Raw genomic sequence first — 21,228 nt, 5'->3', positions numbered from 1 at the left:
CCTATCCAAGGCAATTTTCAAAACTTCGAACAAACTCTTGGCATTCACGCCCGAGGGCTAGACTAGCCGGGTGGATTCATCGGCTCTTTTCCTTGACATCATCACTTTACGGACCAGTCGCGGACTCGCTCGAAAAGACGCGAGACACTCTGCGCGAAACTCCACAGGGCAAAGACGAAAGGCTCAAAAACAGGAAGGGGGACCCTGTCGGCGACAGGGAGCGTGTGCAACGCACAACAAAATTGTTGTCTTCTTTGTTCTCTATTGTAATGTCTGATGTCTCTTTCACTCATCTGACAACTGAATGATCATAGGATGGCAGGAAGATGGCTTTGATACCACTATAATATTCCTTTCAAATATAGGTGTAGAATGGTGAAGTTGAACTCAAGGAATATCTGATGATAAGCTTGCTGCCACAGAACGGATTTCTAACCAAGATGGCTGCCTTCATAGGTTTCTAACTTACTCCCCGATTACTCTCCCCGTGATTCCCCCTTAATATTACGTGTGCTTTAGTATAATATAGGGGGAAGTGGTGACTCAAGGAAGGGTCACCACCTTCTAACAGCAAGGTTACGTGGGATCCTTGGGCCCATACATTTAATGAGTTCGTTAACAAATGAACTTTTTTTTTAATAAGTATTTATTAATTGATAATAATAATTAATTAATAATAGCATCAAATAAAAAAATATTAATTAATAGGTAAATATTAAATAATAAATAAACTTGATAATATTTATTGTTTAATATTCTTAATGATGTTAATGTTTATAATATAATGCTAATTTATTTTATTTGGATATTTCAGAATATTATTATCAACGAATATTAATCAAATAATAATATTTAATAATTTCAAATAATCATTCGTTGATAATTAATATATTAATTAATAATAATTATTGTTTCATTTATGCTCTACATAATGATCAAGGAGGGGACATGACATTCTTGCTGAGTCTCACTTGGTATTTCAAGAGCATATTGGCTTGAACTTGCAGCGGTTGTAGATGTTGTTATTGATATCAATGCTGAAGTATCCAGTGATATACTAGCTGATGCAGTAACAGCTGCTGATGCTGACCCTTCTTCAGTTATGGCCACAGAGGAGAGAGTGGAAGGTGTAGTGGAAACAATTTGAGTAGTAACCAGAGATGTAATTTCTGTTATAACCACCGTAGTAGAAATAACTTCAGTGCTTATCAGAGATGGAATCTCTGTTATGACCACCGTGGAAGGTAAAGTCATCATTTTCTGTTCCGCGAACGCTTGCTCCATAGCTTCAAGAAACTCCAACATTGAAGATTCAATGGTGGTTGAAGGAATATCATCCAAGCTGGAAAAGTTGGATAGTGCGAAAAATTGTTGAGCAATCTCTGATTGAGTCATGCCCATGCCCAGGTCCTCATCATCGAATTCCTCTTCTTCTTGATCAAAATCAAAATCGATGGAATGGATAATCACTTATGAATGAGTTGGTGCCTGTGAAGTGGCTGGAACATTAACTTCACCAAAATGTGACGTTTCTTCAACCTGTGCTTCCTCTTGTTGAGGAATTTCACCTTCTTCTGTCTCCTTCTCTTTTTCAGTATCTCTAGCAGTCTGATGTTCTGGTTCCTTTGTGGCTATCTCCTATGCTGCTGAAGATGATTCAGCTTTCTTGAACCCTTTAATTGTGAACTTGATTTTGGGTCCTTTCCCCTTGGATTGTGTTGCAAGGGCCGAGGATAATGCTTGTGAATCTGCTTTGCCCTTGGTTCTTGTTTCAGCCGTAGTTGTCTTACCAACTGGGCCATCACTATTATCGTCATCTCCAGAACTAGCAGGAAATTGTTTCGTTCTAAGATTGTTTTTTAACAACCATGCATTGGTGTTTGCCAAAATAGGAGAAATTCTTTGAGTGATAGACTTACTTTCCTTTTTTGACCATTGCACCGATGGAAGTGGAGAGTCGGCAATCTTCTTTTCATAATAGACTGGGTCTATTATGTCATCAGTGTTTTCCATGGTCATTGGGATCTTTGCCAAATCCAAGTTTTCAATCTGTTCTAGGGTAAGACGACTGAAATCCATCCTTCTTATATCTTCTTCATCTTTGCAGTCCGCCCATACATCCTCAAGCCTATAGACATGGGTGTAACTCCTCTTGAGTTTGTTCTTCATGCCACGAAAATCAAAATTATTTCGTGCCTTGAATCTTCTCATAGTATTCCATTGCATTTCTTCCTACATGTTCTTGGCTTTGGGGTTAGTTAGAACTGAGTACCTGCCAATAGATTTTGGGAACTTCAACCCGGTCTTACGTGCTTGCGATTGCTTTTCATGCACATAGATTAGTTGCCGACACAACTCCATGAGAATGATCTTATTAGAAGGATACCTTGGTAGAATGAAGGGTTTATCTGAGAAACATCCGATCCGGATGTAAGTGAATGTTGGGAACTGAAGACAAACGCATCCAAAATGAGACACCCTATTATATGCAACCTCTGATAATCTTTTCTCTTGCAAGCTTTTATCAAATATGCACTTCCACACAACAAAGAAGGCATCATTAACTTTTCTAAAGTGGCTACCTTGATTCTTGATTGTGAGTTGATCATAGTATTCCCAGACAGGCACTAATCTCCTGTCACCTTTAGTAGACAAACCTAGATATTGCCTCATGGAAGCGGCTGCATAAACCAGGTAAGAAGTCATATAAAATTTCAATGTCACTTTGACTTCTTTCAACTGTGCGCAGAGTGCATCACTGATCTGCTCACCCCAATCAATCCTAGTAGCCCCTTTCCTAATTATATTTATGTAATAACACATCCAGCTTTGAAAGTAATGAGAGTCCTTTAAACCCTTCACTCTTGACAACATGGTGACCATATCGTTGTACTCATTGAAGTCACTCCAGTGAAAATACTTAGGCCATCACGAGGTGGTAGAATTTCTGGCAGCAGAGAGGTACATAGTATTGATCACTTTCTTGCATTTGACCTCATTTTTCTCATAGTACTCCTGAGCACTTTCTTGAGAAATGTCGGCTACTTCCTCGATTGAAGAACCTTTGAAAACACTATTGAAGAAAACACTATCCAGAGTCATGATCACATTTTGATCAGCATCCCTAAGCTGTCTTGTATTTGGATTGAAGTGATCCGCTACTGCAAGTACAAAATCTAGATCATGAGCTACAACTGGGAAGGAAGCATATTTATGCAACTCGGATTTGATCAGGTTTGTTAAGTGGGCAGCAACTTTCTCAACTCGATCAATAAACTCCTGCATACTAACATGTCCAATTTTTGTATCTTTGATCTCCTTGATGTTTGAATCTACTGAACTTTCCGGGTACAAATTCAAGTACTTATCATACTTTACTTCATCTTCTTTGCTGATGTTTTACTCGAAGAAGATTCCAACTGATTCGGAGAAGGCTCTGATTTGTCGTGAGAGGGCCTTGACATTTGTAAATGACTGCATTCAACACTGAGGATTAGCTCGTTTGATAGTTATCATCATCAATAAAATCAAATTTTATCAATCGGATCAGAAAATCCGATATGCGAAGAGATCTCCCGATGTGAAAGTCCGATGTGCTAGGGAAGGGCAACCGATTGACATGTCGGGAAAGTCCGATATGCGAAGAGATCTCCGCTCAACCATTCATTAGCCTGCGGATCGGGTTTCTAAACCCGTCGTGCAGGCGAGGAAGTTTTGAAGATCAATCGGACTTTAAAGTCCGGAGCGCCTCTAATCAACAAAAAAACCCAAAGGAAAAACGACGGAGATAGGGAAGAAAAGGAAAAAACAATGCAAGGGCAAAAAACCCAAAATGAATAAAATAGAACAAAATACCTACCTCAATTCGTCACGACAGATGAAAAAAATGATGGAAATCCGACAAATCTGCAAGGGCGGAGAGCGAAATCGAAGGAGGAAGGAAGCAGCACGCACAAAGGAGACATTAATTGCTAGTTACGCAATTAATTGCTAGTTACGCAGTGCATGTTGGACTTTAAAGTCCAACATGCAGGAATAAAACCCTTGCAAGTCGGACTTTGAAGTCCGACATGCAATGTTGACCGAACAACTTGCAGATTGGACTTTAAAGTCCGAACTGCAGGGGAAGGATTACCTGCAGGTCGGACTTTAAAGTCTGATCTGTAGGGATAAAACCAAACCTTTGGACATCGGACTTTAAAGTCCGATGTACAATTACCTTTGAAAAGAAGGAACCCTACAGGTCGGACTTTAAAGTCCGACCTGCAGGAAAAAATGTAAATCTTAAAAACTTAGAAAACAATAAAAACGAAAAGTGAAAAGCTAAATGAGCTAACCGACAGAGTCGATCAAGCTCTCCCAGAGGTCGTAAGGTATGAAACAGACCAGTTTTGTAGGGTTGCCTCATGATTTTGGCCACGCTATAATCGAGGACAACAAGTCGTAAACCAAATTAGTGGTGCTAAAAGGGATGGTAATGGCCGACTTCACACCTCAGGCTATTGGAGAAACATTTGATATCCCACTTCCCGATCGCGCCACTGCTGTAACCATTGACGAGGCCCAACTCGCTTATGACACAATTCCTAGTCAGTGCAAAACACTGATAAACGAAGAATGGTTCAAGGAAAGAAGAGCCCCGAGCACTAGGATCGACAAAAAGACCCACAGAAGCGAGTTCAACAATGAGTATAGCGATATGGTTACCTTGCTTAACCGGGTCATGGGACTTCCGCACTCCAACCTATTTGAAGAATGGATGTTCTACTTTACCGAGAAAGTCTTTGGTGGGAAAGCTAAGTTTGACTGGGCTCAGATCATCAGCGATAACATTCATGCACAGTGGTTGAGCTCGAGGAGAAAAATTACTTCGCTATGACCTCCTACTTGGTCTATATGTTTGCTCGGCATCAGCCACTTCCAGGATCTATCAGAAGGGGTGAGATTGGGAACGGGTCAAATCAGGTGAAAGTATACGACTGCTACCCTCAGCTGCATTACTATGACATAGCTCAAAGAGAAAAGAACAACATTGCATATGCGATTGGTCAGTATGAGCATGTAAATGACGCTTTTACAATGCACATGGTCAAATTAATGCAAGGAGGGTTACACATAAGATTATCAAAGCAGGCTATCACCCTAATTCAGAAGTACGGTGCATGGTTCATTTAGTTCCCTAGATTCTCCTACATTAGAATATTACACTTTGAGGGAACACCGTATCGGCTTCCCCATTACCCATCAGACAGACTAGTCCTCATGGAGGTTGTAAGGCAGGCACACCCAGCAGGCAGCATACTCGAGGACAAAAAACAGTCGGGATTCACCTTCCCAATGATCATAGGTAACCTTGATGTGCACTTCAAGAATTCGGTGCAAGCCAAGGAATCATTCGACGAATTGGCATCATATTGCTTACAAGAGCACTTCCCCAAGAAATGCTTTCATCCTACTAGATTGGGAAAGAAGGCCTACGGTAGGCATTACAGGGCCAAGGCATCCATAGAGGACTACTGGAGCAAGTGTTCAGATGACTTTGAAGTCCGTCGGCGGGAATATTCAAGGTTGAGTGTTCAACAAATGCGGCTTTATGAGTACCGCCAGGTCCCAAATCAGGTAATAGACTATGGGGATTGCTTGCAAGGCCAGAAGTTTGGGGCAGTTAAGGACCTCCCGCCAACCATCGATTGGGCTCAGGACCCAATCACGGACCTTGAAGCTATCATGGAGGGCCCAAGAAGATATACAGATAACTGGCTATCCCAACAGATAGAGAGGCTAACCCATGAGGGAACCCAATTTACATATAATATGATGGGTAGTCTAGATTCTTAGTCTTCAGAAGACGAAGGGACATCAAGCGCGCCAAAAGAGGAGGTTGAGAAACCTGAAAAAAAAAGAGAAAGAAGGCAAGGGCCAATAGGGGAACTTGGACATCAAAAAGGGCAAGAAGGGAAAAGATGCCAATCAGGAGGCCAGGGGTTACTACCTCATCCAAGGACCCCAGTTCAAAGGATGATGTGGTTGAACTTGATCACCTACCAACTCCACCTTCACAGAATGATCTGATTGCATCAGAAGCAAATGATCCGCAAATACAAAGTGAGCATGAAATAGAAACACGGATCATTGGTTTGGAGGGACCTGAAAATCAGGTCGAGGACGGAGAGATTTCACCAGATCAAGGGGTCGACAAACAAGAATCCACACAAGCGAGCAGACATGAGTTGCAGCAAGAGGAAGGTGGCAAAAAAGATGATACCACAATTAAGGGAGAAAAGGAAGAAGATAGATCCCAAGAACCTAGTAGAGCTGAGGAACAACCACTACTAGAAGATACCCATCAGTTGCTAAGTGAGGTGGGAGAAAACTCAACCATGAGTAAAGGATTGGATACTACACCAATTCCTCCTTCTATGTCCGATCAGTTGCGGATAGGCAATGAATCAGCTGAGGCATCCAAAGAACAGAGTGGAGATTCGGTAGTCATGTCTGGACAGACCATCCCTCATGACTGGTTGATAGCTCGGGCACAGCGGAAAGCGACTGTCAAGTCACTGATTAACATGGAGGATATCTTCTCTCGGATAGGGGAAATAAAAGCTAAAGGAAAGAAAAAGCCAAAGACTTACTCCGGGATTACCAAGGATGAGCAAAGGAATCGTACGATTCATATCGCTGCCCCACCTGCAGACAAACCGACAGATCAGGTTGCATTGGCTGACTATAGCATCATGCCCATCCCAATAGGGCGAGCGACCAAAGAGCAGGAGAGGGAAGAATTCAAGGATTTCGTACACAATATGCTCAGGAAGCTAGATGAAATAACTGCTCAAAGGGATATGTACCGAGCTCGTGCTGAGCAAGCCAAGGGATACATAGATCGCCTGTTAAGACCGTTGCCGCATACTGCTAAGTCCCATATTCCCCCACTGGCATTAGCACAAAAAACTATAGCTGAATTTGAGGGAGTATGTGACACTGCCAAGGCAGTTAGAGAATGGATCTGGGGCATTAAGACAAGAGGAAAGAAGATCATTGATGATGTATTTGAAGTAACACTCAAAATACATGCAGCTCGGGTAAAGATGGTGGAGGTAGAAAAGGAGTATGCCAAAATCCAGGAGACAATTCGCTTGGCTCAACCACTCATGAGGGCTCTTTTATGGACTCACGCTCAGATTCCCACACTACATACTATCCTGGATCCTTATGATATCAATACTTTCAAGGAAAAGTTCTAGATTGTCAGTATGAAAATGGACATGGCCGACATCATTAGAAAAACTCAAGAGGAATGTGAGGAGGACTTGTCTAGTATTGAGGGCATTGGTGAAGATATCCTTAAGGCATTGGTCATTGGCTGGAAGGATACCATGGGAGATGCTGATGTAGTGTCGCAATGGAATGCCAGCTTGAGGGCTGATAAAACTACATACTCTGTGGAAGACTTAGAATGTATTAGCAAGCTGCACGCAGACATACTGCGTTTTGGTGATCATCAATCTGATTGGTGCGAGCAACTAAGGATAGTGGACACTCATCTCGAGGGCACGCGGTTCAAAATGCGCAATCCTCCCTTTCCCTCTAATAAAGAGTTGTTCCTTGTTTGCATAAGGTTTCAAGAATATGTTCGGGAAGAGCGCATGGCAAACCAGGACATCTAGAAAGGATACTTGCATGGGGAAGTTGAATTTTTGGAGAAAGAGTATGCCTCGGGGAAAGAAAAAGTGCTTTCTTAGAAAGTATTTGTTTCCTTTAAATTTTAAGTGCACTTTTTCAGGATGAAGTTTCTTTCCAACTATCCAAAGTCATTGCAGATTTTGAGCTCCGTGCAAGTGCATTTTTTGGGGAGCAGCTTTATGTTGGGTATTTGGTAGTTATTAGTTAGTTGATAGTTAGTGGGGGATATTTTGTTCCTCGTTAATAGATATAGGCAGCCATATTTTTGTAGGATGAATCTGGGCCACTTGTAAGAATAGATCTTGGCCATTCATCCATTTTTGAAAATCTATATAAGGGATAGTTTCTCCCTCATTTTGTAAGAAGTTTAAGATTGTTGCTGAAACACTGGTGAAATTTATGCAGAATTAATGGATATTAAAGCTGTCTTGTTTCCTTGTGAGTGCATGGTCACTGTAATGTCCCTACTAGTTAGGGATCACCGTCCTGCAAAACAAATTGTTATGATATAACATATATATCAACTTCTAACTAAATCAACTTGCAATTTTACTTTAAAATACTTAATTAACACTAATCACAATTCTCATCTATGAAAAGGATACGAATGCCATACAAAGGTATGTCCTTAGGCGGCTGTGAAGCTCGCCTTCTTGGAACCCCTTTTGGTTCCAAGCCATCCAGGAAACCAAGGTTTAATTTGATTCCTGTCTTGAGTGTGATTTCTTACACCCAAGCCATCCAGGAAATCGAAGGTTAATTCGATCCTTGTCTTGAGTGTAATTTCTTACACCCAAGCCATCCAGGAAATCGAAGGTTAATTCAATCCCTGTCTTGAGTGTAATTTCTTACACCCAAGCCATCCAAGGAAGACCATAAGTCAATTCCTTGCCTTGGGTGATGTATCTCATCACCCAAGTCCATTAGAGGGGACTGGCCAGATCCGTCTCTTCTTGGATGAACTTGTCAACCAAGCCATTCATATATGCATATAGACCATCAGTATATATATATACTGCCAACCAAGGATTCGCGTATCCCTCCATTAGGCTAAGGGAGTTTCCTCCCTATGGCCTCCATTATTTAATCATATTTATATTGCATTTGACAATTTTATTATTATTTTTCATTTCATAATCTACATTATTAACATATATTCTTAACTATTCGTTAACATATATATATCAAGTATGCCTTACTATCGTTACATTGTCATTAATTTCATAAATTAAGTCTACATTTTATATATATCTTCATTCCCATTATTAGTCCTACATACATATGAATATACTGCATACATACAACATCATAATCATGCTATATTTCCATAATATACATAACATAATAATACATTACCTCTATATGTGTGTGTAATGTCCCCTACTAGGTTTAGACAACAGTAACAGGGATTATACATGTAAACATATTCTTCTTACCATTTTTTATCCTATGAGCTTTTCACAATTACAATCTAATATTGGTACTTGTCTGATTAAAGACATTATGTATACATTTATATATATGGATATGTATATATATGTATTAGTATATGTGTATACATATACATATGTCACCTTATTGATATTACCTCATTGTTTTATATATATATATTCTGATTTGAACATAAATAAACAAATAAAAATAATTATATTACATTATAAATCATTTAATTATTTATTAGTTACCTATTTATTAATTACCTATTATATAAATTATCAGTACCATCACTTCTTAACAACATTGATTATATTTAATAACTATAAGGACAAACAGATCTGACATGCGTCAGATCTGGTCTGCCATTATATATTAAATTAAGAGTGGCTGTCATGTGTATTGCAGTTTATATTAATATTACCCTTAAATTTTGCCTAAAACATTATCGGACTCTATATTAAGCTTACGTATTAAGCATGTTCCCATGCATACTACCAAACAAGGATGTTACTGCCTGTTACTTATTAGTTCTCATCTGATCGGCGGCTATCCCATCATAGTTTTCCCCCCACGCTGTGGACGATTTCAGTAACTTATTATATCTTGCTAGAGAAACGGTTGCATCGTTCCAAACCGATCGCATCTCCCTAAAATATAAACAAATCACATCCTCTACAAAATGATTTGGGTTTAATAATATGGTTTTTCTTTCCTAAGGGGAGTCTTATTTGGATCGCAATATACGTGATGCCTAAATAGGCTTCTTATTAGTCATTGTCTATTCTATTGTAAATAGTATTGTTATTATTTATTATCGATTGTGTAAATTATATGTGTATTATTTTAAATAGATAAATGTTGTTTACAATTAAGAATATGTAAACTATGTTTATGATTTATAATATACAAATATGTTTATGATGTAATATTAATTTATTTTATTTGAATATTTTAGGATTTTATTAGTAATAAATATTAATTAAATACTAATATTTAATATATAAATAAATATCAAATAATCATTCTTTGGTAATTAATTTATAATTGTTTTATTTAGGATATCTATATATATATATATAACGGTCAAGCAGGGGGACATGACAGTCGCCTTCTTCACCTTTCACTTTTCATGTTATGTATTTTGATTTCAGATGGTATTTTTAGGATAACATTTGATAGAAACCTTAGTGTTCATACCATTAAGGATTGATTGATTGTCATTTCCTCTTGAATGGTTAGTCTGAACCAAATTTTATGCTCTTGTTCGGTTGTTAAACATCAAATGAATGGATGTTTGATTCTATATTTATGTTCAATAACATGAAAATCTAACTCCCTTCGAAGATTGCACTAGATTTTACAGAATTGTGCTTCATTAGCTGATAATGTTTAATCTAGTTTTTTCAAGGTTTCTGTCTATTTTTCTGAACATGCTATCTTAGGTAGATTAATTAGATATTCTCTCTCTTTCCCTTTCCTTTTTTCCCTTTTTTATCAAAATTGGAGTTTAAACAGCATCATGTTAAGGTAAAAATCTGATGGAATCAAAACTGTGTAGTCCTAGGGAACCCGTACGAACAAAACTGATTCTGCCTAACCGTAAGTCCCCTTTGTGTATCCAGCAAAGCACATCATACCATTGAGTTATTCTGCAGTCATGATCTGACAATCAAAACATTGAGGTTACACCCAAATGATCAATCCAAACAGCATTAGGGATCTCCTTATTTCAAGAGAGGATAGGATACTCAGCTAGTAAATTCTATTTTGTGTTGGCCAGATAGAGTTGTAGCAATACGACTTTAGCAACGTCAACACTACGTTTTCTCCATCTTTTCCTTCATGCCATAGAAGGAATTAATCATGCATTTCCTATCCTCATTCCATGTCATATGTTTTGTTTCAGCAGAAGTTCCTCTAAACATTTTCTCCATCTTTTCCTTGACACTGTACATGGAATTCATCAAGCATTTTCTATCCTTGTTTTATGTCATATGTTATGTTTTAGGCTTTTAGCAAATGTTCCCAGTTAATGTTTATCTGAAATGCCATTTCAAAAATAAAGGTACTCTATCTTATGGGTCTAAAGTCAAATGACAAATAACAATAGCGTCACCAGATTCTACAAATACAAGCTCTTCTATTTACCCAGGAATTATAGCAAGTCCTGTCTCTGGCATTCCAAAAATCGCTGCATCTCCTGTACATATGGAATCAATTTACATCACCATTAGTAATATGTGCAGCCCCCTCACAAGAATAAGATTATAAAGTAAAAAAGTAAACCAAAATGCTTGCTGAAACATAGGGCATATGAAATTTGTAATGTTGAATATGTGGGAGAATACCACAGACACGTAGATCACAAGAAAGAGCTAGCTCCAACCCACCACCGAGTGCTACTCCCTCAATCACCGCAATTGTAGGTACAGATAGTGCCTTTAATAATAGAAACAAAAAAGGGTCAACATTTGATTCTGTATTTTCTTGCGCAATGTTCACACATAAAGGAAGTAAAACCAGCCAAGGTAAACTTAATTGTTATAAAAATTGCTAAATTGCCTTTACCATACACGTCAAATTCTTGCTATAAAGGGTACATGCCTGACTGTAGGAACCACATAATCCCAATCATGGCAACAAATAATTAAATTTGCATGAAATTTGTATCTAGTCTAGAAAATATAAGACTGGAGGTATGTCCAGCATTAATTAACTGTGGGCTAGCATGTTTAATTGGACATTGTTTCTTTACTCATATCTTGTTAAAATTATGCCTTTTATCTTCCAAAAGATCCGCAGTGTGGTTATCTACATCCCTCTAGTTATCATATTCTTACAACCTGGTTTTCAAAGATGGGGGAAACCAATAAAAACAACATGAAAACAACTACTTATATTTTTGGAAAAGACCTAATTTGCTGGTCCTGGTATGGGTACAAATACCAGGAATGACAACACAACAAAAAAAATTCCATGGGTGCAAGTATGGGTACAGCTATATATATATATTAAAAAAAAATTATTAAATATAATAACAATGATATTCAAAATTGCCAATAAACAAAATATTTAAATACCTCATAATTTGCAAAAATGAAAATACTCATAAATTCACAATTCAATGATTTGTCAAATGTCAATACACAATGCAAATTACAATAAATATTTAATAATCTTCATATTTCTCTTCATCAAAAGCATCAAAGTCAACATTTGGTTCAGTTTGGCTTGAACCACATTGAGTTACAATGCCACTTTCACTATGTAGAAACTGCCTCATCTAAAGAGATTTTTGGCAAGTTGTGCAACAATAATGACTAAGTCAACAAACTCAAGAGTTAGATCCCATTCCTTGTCACTCCATCATTGCGATCAAGTTTCTTATGTGACAAGAGACCCAATAACTAGTGGGGATTTGGGACTGGAGTCTCCAATGGGGTCGAGGGGCAGTGCCCCTGAAAGGATCCAAGGGTAGAGACCTCACCACGAAGCAAAAATTAAGGTATTTAAAAAATATACAGATCTTCATGGCACACACCATTTCACAATTTTATCACCTGTAAAATTAGGTATTTGGCATTTGTTTGTTTATAAAAATGTTTTAAAAAATGATTTTTAATTAAATTCTTTGGGTAGCCCTTGGGTCCCCTTTGAAAACCCCAATGGAAAACTGACCCAACACCTAGCCTAGGACCTAGCTCTAGACCAATATTCAAAATATCCATTAGGTAGCATCTCATGATAATTGTTAATATGAGGACTCAACTTAAAAAATCAGAAGTTTGGTCATATTGTGGACTAGCTATCAGCACTTCATGAAATGAGTTTTTGAGAGTGAATGTTTCTTGTAGCTTCTACTAACTCATCTTTCAAGAAATTCAAGCTAGTAATGTCACTAAGATTTTCATATAGATAGGGGAAAGAGTTGCAAACAAAGGTGAATGTTAAGGCCACATTTTATGCTTATTCTGCTTGCAATTGTACAAATCTAGCATGTAAAAAAATTGAAAACAAGCATGCTCATATTCAATGAACAGTTATCAGAAAGGTGTCCTTAGTCAAAACAAACTTGGCTTTGAACATTCTCTTGCACTAAACAAGACAAAAGGTGCTGAGAATAGCATTTTGGATTTGATACTTACAGATGAAGAAAGCCATTTGTTAGGGATCTATATTTGTTTGCATGCACTTTCCTTTGTCTAACCTCATCTATGTCCAATTGTCTTAACAATTGGGTAGAAATGTAAAAACCCTTTAGTTCACCTCCTCCAGTCTTTATCCTTGTATTGATTGCTCTTGTGATCTCACTACTACACATTCATAAAATTAAGGAAAGACAAAAAGAAGCAAAATTTTCCATTCAGCCAAAGATTTGACATGCCCGATGAAAACATGATGACAGAACAAACTCCAACCCATCACTGACAGAATACCACTACTAAAGCATCTTCTAGGATATATGTATAAGAAAGTAATCTTAGTCCAGAAGTGAGTTATTTAGTCAAAAAACACTATCCTGGTTAAAAAATCTTACAAATTGATTGCTAACCAAAAATAATGACTATAAACTGGTCCACTTGTTAGTTAACTACATGGACCACACACCATTCAACATGATGTAATAAAGTATCGGGACCAGTTAAGGCTAGATACTTTTAATTTTCTGGCATGAAATGAACTTTTCCTTCAAATCACAGCATATGAAGCTTCCATATTCAGGAAACAACAATAGCCTGCATCAAGATAATACCATGTGTGTAAATGTTTGTTCAATTTACAATTCAATATGCAAGATGTATTCTAATTTTATTCTTTATATCTATGTATTTTATCTCTATTATAATTCTGACTATCTTCTTTGTTTGGCAGGTAAGAGGAGTATTTATCGATTTCAATATCCTCTTTCTCAAATGCCAAATGATATATATATATGAGAGGGGAGGATCAAGCAGTGCCTTGACCGGTCATGTCTTATGGACATGACTAATCAAGACACTACTTGATCACACCCTTTGGTATATAATATCAACCGGTGTTAAACATATTTGTCAGCCCGATATTAATCGGAGTTCACATAGCATATAACATATTTACCAACCCGATATTAATCGGGGCTCACGTAACATATTAACATATGAACCGATATGCCAATCGGTATTAATGATGGCGTTTGGCATTGCAAATTAACCAGAGTGAATCGGTGTCTATGTTAACCGACACCAATCACTAACTAAGGGTTATATTCATTAACCGGTGTATACTATGCCACCCGATAGCAATATAATAATCTCTTGTTGAGAACACATCCGATATAGATCGGGATAGATGGTTAATTTAAATTAGATAACTATCGTTGATTACCAATATGCCATGATATGATTATCGATATTGATATACATGAGGAATAATCATCAAATAAAATAGCTTGAAGTTTTTCTTAATCGTTTAATCGACAGGATAAATGATTGAATGAGAGACTTCATTTATCTCTCATTCAATCATTTATCTTACCGTAGCTCCCATGCATTAACAATGTGTACATCCATCAGATTTTGCAAATACCTTTTACTAGGATAGAATATTATTGCATATAGGATAGTAAAATCATCAAAACCAGGTCCATGACTAGCTTGAATGGCTATACTTGCACAAAGCATCTCAGAGCTTAAAACAATACAAATTGTTCTAGAAGATTTGAGTATTAATCAAGATGGTACAACCTGAAAACAGTATGCAAAATTATACAGCATCAGCCCTCGTCACTTTATCTCAGAGCTTAAAACAATACAAATTGTTCTAGAAGAATTTGAGTATTGATCAAGATGGTACAACCTGAAAACAGTATGCAAAATTATGCAGAATCAGCCCTCGTCACTTTATCTTCTAAATAATTCTTTCTGATACATTAGTATAAGAAGTCGAACAAATTAGATCAAATTTGATCGTCCTCTTCAAATAGTATGTACAGGTTATGATCACGATTAAACTACTTCCCAAAGTGATTTTGCATTATTCTGATGCCTGTGAAAGTTTGAAAAGAAATTAAAAAATGTGGAGGTACATTCAAGTGGACTCCTACTGAATGAAACAATTGCTACTGAAATGATTCAAATGAATGAATCGAGGAGAAAAAAAGAAATTAACTATATTAAAGTCCACAAGTGATTAAAATGGGCCAATGGGACTCAAAATTATATCCAGTACACTAGAATAATACCAGGGTCGAAAAGAGTCCTAAAATCTGAAGCAACGAATAAAGAAATTAACTATATTTTAGTCCACAAGTGATCAAAGTGGGCCAATGGGACTCAAAATTATATCCAGTACACTAGAATAATACCAGGGTCGAAAAGAATCCTAAAATCTGAAGCACCAACTAGGACTAAAGCCAAAACACAAAAGGACAATAAGAGGGGGTAAACCTTAGCTATAGTATACAACTACAAATAGAAATAGCTGAGTCAGGGATGATCCCTCTAAAAGTTATTTGGAAAAGCTATAATTGAGTTCCAAAACTAAACATAAAGCAAAGAAATTAGCACAATCACATATATTTGTATTAATGTGCAGAGCTTAGGAAGGGGAACCACCAACTCCACCACAGGACCAATGCAAGATCTGATGATGATCTGAATAGGATCATCGAAAACATCATGATTCAGTTATTTGAGTTAAGAAGGTTAACTCTTAGATTCTAGGACTGACAAAGCACTTAAGAAGTTCAGAATCTCAGATACATTTTCACCAACTCCAAGAAGGATAGCTCAAGAAACAGAGAACAGATGCACCACAAAAACAACAGAAAGGCATTGTAAGCCTCAAGGATGATCCAAAGAACCTAGGGCACTCTCTTTTGAAGAAAATGAGTTCTGCTTGATATGAATGTGCATGACAAGTTTGACTTAGAACAAACTTCCTCCACCATATCTTTGAGTTGTTACTTGTCCAAGCCTGCTCCATCAAGGGATCTAGATAAGTCCGTTGATGCTTTTCAAAGGCAGTTTCATCATTTCAAGTGCATTCCAAGCTTCTTGGAGTAATATTCTATTTTTGTAAAGTATAAATTTTAGTTAAATTGGATCTCCATTTCCACAACTTTGGGCAGATGTGCAGAAAATTATTAAAATATTAAATTATTAATATTTAAGTTGTCAAAAAGTGTCAATGAGATTGTGCTCTAATGGCAAGGCTAAGGTTCTCAAGATGGAGATCCATGTTTGAATCCCCAAAGTGAAATCTAGTGTTGAAATTCCAAGTGGTGGCTCTTGGACTTCCATTGTGGCTTCTAAGTTGATATGAGTTGAGTACAGTGGATTCTAAGTTGAATAAGCAGCTTCTTAGTTAAATATGTTGATTGGGGAGGAGTTCCCCCTTGTGATCTCTCTTGGACTTAAGCTAGGCTAAAAATCTAGAAGCTTACCAATCAAAAAAATATATTTAAGTTGTCAAAAAGGTGAATTTAAAGACAACTTATATTAATTATTTACAAAGGTGACTTTTAAATAACTAAAGTGCTGAAAAGAGTAGATAATAAAATAAATGGAGCAAAACTGATTGGTACTTTTAAAAAGTGATTTTTAAAATATAATTTCCAGAAAGTTCCACAAAGGGTTATAAAAGGACGCTGAAGTGACTCATTTGAATCATTATCAACATTTGGTATTTTATTGAAACCTTAGTTGTCGAGTTGAATAGATTTCTACTGTCAAGGGATGAAAACCCTTAGGTGAAGATTGGTTTCAATGCTGAAAGATTTCTCCCTAACCAATACAGTGTCATTCATTTAGGGTCACAATTTGTGCAAAAAACATTCTGAGGTGAATCTAGCTAGGGTCCATGATCATGCTGAAGGTTCAGTAGAACAAGAGATTATTGGTAATGAAATATCTTTCCAGGAGATGTAGATTTACAAGTAATAAATTTATAAAAGTTTTGTAGACAAATATTAATTTATAAGTGTTGTGTGTGTGAGTGAACATATATATCAGAATTTGTTGTGTGTGCAGGTGAAAAGAGCAGAAATTTAAGTGTAGTGTGCACAGTGGGAAAGATGAATTAAAATTTATATGTATTAATTTCCAGCTGGGTTCTATTCCCAGCCGTACCATAAGAGTTTCCCCAAGAAAGTCGTACATCTTGGGAAATATTCAAAGGAGGGTCAAATCTTGTTGAAAGGCTTTATAAGCCTTGTTTCATCCTTAGCGCTGCACTCATAAGCCTTAATGATGCTGCCGCAACCTTTTTAGTGTGGGAATATGCTTCCAAAGATTGTTGTACCTTTTCTCAAAGGAGTCATAACAATATCAAAGGCACCAATTTTTGTAGGGAGGTTGCCATAGATCTTCAATGGTGGTCAAAGATAGCTTTGACTGCTGATTTGGACTGCTAATCAGCTTGCAATTATTTGTGAAAATCTGTTGAAACTAATGTTCCACCGAGTTTCCTGACGAGGGGATAGGTTTTGGAGATGGGGGCGGCGCTAATATACATATAGTACTTGAAAACTAGTTATAAAAAGATGTACAAGGATTACATTTCAAATGAAACTTTGGCAAATTAGTAAAATAGAAAAATTGCAAATACTAAATACTACAATTAAAAATTTTAAATACTTGAATACTAAATAAAATTTGACAAATGAAAATCTCAAATTGAAGATTTCTATTATATCCAAAATATCATAAAGATGATTATGACGAGTACCATGATATCAAATTAAGTACAAAATGTAGCAAAGGGAGGCCTCTAACCATCACCAAACTCCTCATGGTCAAGTTCCACCAAACTAATACCAACCAGCCCTTCATCTGGAATCATAGCATTCTCATCAATCTATGTTGTCTCCTCTAGCTCTACATCCCATTGTGTTGTGGGACTCTTTTTGTACACAAGCGTCTTGTGGTCAATGAGATACAAAGCACAATGTACAACCACAAGCTTCTTTGCTCTCCTAAAGGTAAGTCTATTCCTCTTAAGAGAGTGGATGAAGCTATAGGTAGATTAGTTCCTCTTAGCAGCTGAAGAACTAGAAACCTGAGATTGAAATTGAATGGCTAGAGTGGCAGTCAAAGATTTCGGTCCATGGCAATTCCACCACAAAATTGGGTCCTCTTGTGCCATAGTTGCCATATCCATGTTGGCTGCCTCTAAATAGCCCCAAGAGTGGCAAATTTGGTCCACTTAGTGTGAATCATGAAGGCAACCAAACGGATAGAGTGGTAGTCAATAATTTTAGTCCATGGCAATTCCACCACAAAATTGGGTCCTCTTGTGCCATAGTTGCCACATCCATCTTGGCCGCCTCAAAATAACCCCTCGGAGTAGCAAATTTGGTCCATTCAATGTGAATCGTGTTGCAATATATAGGATCATACGTCTTCTCAATGGCCCTAAAGAATCCTACCTTCATCTCAACAAACTCTATCGTTGTAACTCTACTAGGCCTGGTTTTGTACCACATAGGATTCAATGCATAGGTAGCCATGTACAAGTGAGTGTTGAGCTTCTCCCATCTCTGATGAATGATTGGTTGAACGTGCTCATTGTAGAATGCTAATGCGTAGTCCTCTTGCACAACAACCCTCATCTGGTCAAGCATAGAATCAATGCACCCATACACCTCTCCAAGGTTAGGTGCATCTGCATCCCCATATTTTATGACCTGGACAACTAGAGCAATGATGGAGACTATATATTTTGCATCACTCCAAAACACATCACTCTTCACTGTAACCTTCAGCCTCCTCCCCTGCTTTGTCTAGGGACTCCACCCACCAATTCCAATCTGTTGTCATAACCATGAGTTGTAGTGACTCTTGCAACTCAATCATTCTCTCCAAGAGAATGAAATAGGATGCACATTTGGTCTCAATTGGCTTCAAGAACTCCTCCTTAGAGAAGTTCCCGAAAAGTGCATGTGAAGTGTGGTGGTTGCAAATAGCCATCTACACATCTCTAGCATCACTAACCACTTCTCTAATCCATTAAATCTTCCCCATGTCCTTGAGTGAATTGTTCATGGCATGCACACAACATGGAATCCACCAAATATATTTGTAAGCTGCCTCAACAAGTTTCCTTGCAACTTAGCAACATGTGCGACATTTGTCACTACTTGGACCACAAATTTGTGGCCTAACCTCCTCAATAGCCTCCTTGAGGACCTTAAACTGAAAATGGACCCTTTGTACATGCAACCATGATATTGATGAGTGGACGATAGCTATCTATATGTTTGTCTATCTATCAATCTATTTTGACTATATGTCTATCTGTCTGCCTGTCTATATATCTATCTATCTATTTGTTTGTTTGCCTATCTGACCATCTATCTGTTTGTCAGTCTATCTGTCTATCTGTTTGGCAGCCTCTCTATCTATATATATGACTATTTATCTTCTGCTAGCTATGACCATGCTATGACTGCGCCTAGCTCTCTATCAAAATAGATGTTTATATACATTTCACAAAGGACATCAACATCAAGAACATTTGAGAAATAATTGGGATTTTCTAATCACAGGTAGTTTGCAATCCTTTGGGTGTTGGTGCATTCTAGCTAGGAGGATTAATTAAAAATCTGCCTAAACCAGCTGACATTCACAAATAGTTCAACAAAACAAATTGGAAGCAAAACACCATTAAATAAATTTATTTAATATTTATCTTTCTATAGCTGAATGTAACATGCTTAATAGTTACAAGTGCTTCAGGGTGCTTATACCTCTAACATTCCATATTTTAGCATTTTACCTTGCTGCCCTTGTGTTTGCTAGATTAAGAATCTGTCTACCTAAAGCTCAACTTCAGGGAAGCTCTTCTCAGCTTACTTCCTTCTTCTCTTTGATCCCTCTTTTTTAATTTCTCTTATTCAATCCTTCTTTTTCCTTTCTCCTATCTCTATCTTTCTGCAACGTTTGATTAAAAAAACCCTACTAAAGCTTTACCTCTACTCCCTTTTTTGTCTTATTTGAGTCCCCCCTTCTTTGTGTCTATAATTTTAAAAAATGTTTGATATCCCTCTATTTTGCAAATCTTGCCACTCCTCAGCAACATCACATCACCCAACATGATAAATAGTAATCCATTATGATGAATTTGAATACACCCCCACAAGGCTCCTAGCTAAGCAAAACAACTAGAAAAGATAAAAATGGTCAAGAAGGCTTAGAGAAATAACATGCAGTCATAAGGGAACACCACAAAACATTCAACAAATGATTTTTTATCAAAGCTCCAACATTACTCACGAATCAAAAGCAACAGGAAAGACCAAACCAGAGTAGAATGACAGACTTTTTCCAATCATATGACCACAAATCAATGCCACGAGTGAGGGAACAATCAGCAAATCACAAAATAATTTACTGCATGAAGGCCATAGCTGCTAGAAATAACACTTAATGCCCAATCTGATTTTTTTTATGCTGCTAAATTAAAAATATAAGACAAAACCTCCTTTTTAGAAAGATGACAATTCGGGAAAACAAAAATCAAAGGGAAAACCACCTTAAGTTTGGTCATTAAATCATGGCCTTCCAAGTAATAACAATATTGCATAAAGCAATTAAAATACAACATCCAGTCATAGTACAACTCAGCAAAAAGATATATAACTTTCTGTCACTGAACTGAGGAATGAAACACCAAAATTCACACATTGTATTCCTATAGCTGACTGTACAGTCTTTGTTGCAGCCTATACAGCTCACACAGCTCCTGAAGCTTAATGAAGTTTTGCATTTTTTTTACACATGCAGCTCCTAATGCACTTTTGACACAGTCCTATTAAAATTGATAAAACAGTAGCAGCCTGATATTTGGTTTAAAATAACACATAACAACTCTTAGCATTACAGAAGTGATCGTAGTATAGAAGAACTTGAAATCTTCCTGTAGCTTTCGTAATATAGCAAGATGTCACACACAACAAAAATGCAAAAATCTGAAAACCAACTCAACCAAAATTTTTGGTGATGCTAGATTTCTTGTGGACCCGGATGCTCTAGCATCAGTGTGGTTGTTTGTCTCTTAGGTAAACGTTGTGTAGGCAAATATGTCGATGTGGAGTAAGCCTTGGAAGCACAGTTTGGCATGGCATGA

General features: G+C 37.2%; 1 protein-coding gene across 3 annotated transcripts in view; it reads right to left on the bottom strand.

The window, feature by feature from the left end:
- Positions 1–21,228, bottom strand: part of LOC131079416 (probable enoyl-CoA hydratase 2, mitochondrial) — an 85,613-nt gene that overhangs the window by 35,043 nt on the left and 29,342 nt on the right. For all 3 annotated transcript variants that reach the window (XM_058017357.2, XM_058017356.2, XM_058017355.2), the window contains exons 4-5: positions 11,472–11,562; positions 11,272–11,323 (exon numbers count right to left, since the gene is read on the bottom strand). In XM_058017357.2, the coding sequence (XP_057873340.2) occupies positions 11,272–11,323; positions 11,472–11,562 (143 nt within the window). The remainder of the gene's footprint in view (positions 1–11,271; positions 11,324–11,471; positions 11,563–21,228) is intronic.

The sequence above is a fragment of the Cryptomeria japonica genome, chromosome 6 (assembly GCF_030272615.1).
Source record: "Cryptomeria japonica chromosome 6, Sugi_1.0, whole genome shotgun sequence".
NCBI lineage: Eukaryota > Viridiplantae > Streptophyta > Pinopsida > Cupressales > Cupressaceae > Cryptomeria > Cryptomeria japonica.
The sequence above is the reverse complement of the archived record's forward strand: the minus strand, read 5'-3'. Positions and strand labels throughout refer to the sequence as shown.